We start from the raw sequence: 2,377 nt of genomic DNA on the forward strand, positions 1-2,377 counted from the left end.
CCTCCAGAAAGCCCTGGCCCCCGGCCGCCCCCCGCGCCCCACCGGGGAAGCCGCCGCCGCCGCCCTTCCCTCCTCTCTCCTCATCTTCAACGGTTACCTCAAGTTCATGCAGCACCTCAGGGGTTCAGCCCTCGATGCCAACAGACGACTATTCGGAGGAGTCTGACACGGATCTTAGCCAAAAGTCAGATGGACCGGCGAGCCCGGCGGAGGGGCCCCGGGAGCCCGGCTGCCCTAAGGACAGTGGTCTAGCTAGCGTAGGAATGGACACCTTCAGATTGTAAGCTTTGAAGATGAACAATGAAAATGAATTTAAATAAAAAAAGTTAATAACAAACCAATTTCAAAAATAGACTAACTGCAATTCCAAAGCTTCTAACCAAAAAAAGAAAAAAGAAAAAAAGAAAAAGTGTGGGTTGTTTTCCCATATAACGATGCCGGTGGGTTTTACATTTCTTTTTTCCTTTCCTTTTAATAAAATAAAACTGAAAAAAAAAAAAAAAAAAAAAAAAAAAGACAAAGACAAACCTGTTACATTTGTCCTTTCGAAGGTACTGTTGGTCTGGGAGACGAGAGCCCGTGCTGCCTCCGTCGTGTCCTCGGAGCGGAAGCCCCTTGTACATTGCCCCTTCTCAGTAACGCCCCACGTCGATAGCACAGCAGAGGCCGGCATGCACTGTATGGGAAAGCAGCCCACCTTGTTACAGTTTTAAATTTCTTGCTATCTTAGCATTCAGATACCAATGGCTTGCTAAAAGAAAAAAGAAATGTAATGTCTTTTTATTCTCAGGTCAATCGCTCACACTTTGTTCTGTTTTCAGAATCATTGTTTTATATATATATATATATATATATAATTTCTTTTTGTTTGTTCGGGGGTTTTTGTTTTGTTTTGTTTTTGTTCCAGAAAAGGATTTTTTTTCTTTTTTTTTTTCCTTTTTTTTTTTTTTTTAATTTAAAATGGGCAGAAAGTATTCAAGAGAAAAACAATGTGAACTGCTTTAGCTTTTCGGGGATTTTAAGGGTAGCTTTTCTGCTGAAGCCAATTTCAAGGGGAAAAGTTAAGCACTCCCACTTTTCAGAAAAAAAAAAACAAAAAAACACAAAGAGTGTTGAGGACTCGGAGCTTAAAAAATAAGTTTTAAAACAACTGACTTTCTGTATTTATGATAGATATGACCATTTTTGGTGTTGAGTAGATTGTTGCATTGGAAATGAACTGAAGCAGTATGGTAGATTTAAAAGAAAAAACCCTTTTGTGTACATTTAGCTTTTGTATGGTCCAGCTGACGGCTTCTCATTTGATGTTGTCTTGTTCATTCCTAGCCAGATAGATTGCAATCCATTGACTCGCCCGAGCTTTTCTCCCTTTGTACCTTTATCCCCACTTCCCCCATCCTGTAATCTTCCACTTATGGTTGCTACCTTCATTTCTTAGAGGGTGGTTGCATAATTATTTTATAAAAACTAAAGAAAGAAGTTCAAAGGGTTTTGGGGGTCAGTAGGATCCCTTGCAGAATATTTTTTGTTGGGGGTTTGAAACTTTTTAAGGCAAATACATACGATTTACCTATGTCTGTTACCCTTGTGCACTTATCTCTTTCTTATTTTCCATTTTTCCTGTTGGGTTTTTTTTTTTCCTCTTCTTTTCCTCATTTGTAAATGCTTCAAAGACTCTGTTCCTGAACTATACGCATTTGTTTCTGTTTGTGTAATTAGGCTGCACTCTGTTCCTTCTTTAAAAAAAAAAAACAAAAACAAGGTTTTGTTACATTTTTTTCTCTAAAGAAAATTCATGCTTTAAATAAAATCCAAAGACATACCCTTTCACCACTGGTGCAGAATGAGCAAAAAGGATTCTTTTTACTTGAGAATTTGTTTCTGATTAAACAAACAAGTCTAAGTTTAAATAAAGAATAAAAAAAAAAGTACCCAGGTTGTTATCTGTGCTTCTTCTGCAAGCAGAGAGACAACTCGCAGCGCACGCCAGGAGCCCCGGCCGCGTCTGTGGGCCCCGGGGCGGCAGCAGGGCCGCGTGCGAGGCCGTGCTGGGCCGTGTGCCGCCGCGTGCTCCCCCGCCTCCTGCGGGCTGGACTTGGAAAGTTAAACTTGGTGCTGCTAACGCGCAGAGCCTGGAGACAAACAGATGCTGGCCGTTCCACTTCTGTAGCCAAACGTCAACAGGAACGATGTCCTTCCCCCCGCGTCCTCTGCCCCGAAAGCGCGAGAGCCTTCTCCCCGCCATCCTCATCCTCCTCCTGCTTCAAAGGGAACTTGGATAACTGTGAACGCGGCTCCTCCCGCCGCCCCCGGGCTCCCCAGGGCCTAGGCCGCGCGTCGCCGCCGCGAGAGCCCGGAGTGCCCCGAGACGAACGTG

The 2,377-nt window shown here is 43.5% G+C and overlaps 1 protein-coding gene across 1 annotated transcript in view; it reads left to right on the forward strand.

Moving 5' to 3' along the window:
- The window catches only part of ZFHX3 (zinc finger homeobox 3), a 510,940-nt gene extending 509,009 nt beyond the window's left edge, over positions 1–1,931 (forward strand). The window contains 1 exon segment of the mRNA XM_021408156.1: positions 1–1,931. This exon segment is cut by the window's left edge and continues 52 nt beyond it. Within this exon segment, the coding sequence (XP_021263831.1) occupies positions 1–284 (284 nt within the window). The 3' untranslated portion in view covers positions 285–1,931.

The sequence above is a fragment of the Numida meleagris genome, chromosome 10 (genome assembly GCF_002078875.1).
Source record: "Numida meleagris isolate 19003 breed g44 Domestic line chromosome 10, NumMel1.0, whole genome shotgun sequence".
Classification (NCBI taxonomy): Eukaryota; Metazoa; Chordata; class Aves; order Galliformes; family Numididae; genus Numida; species Numida meleagris.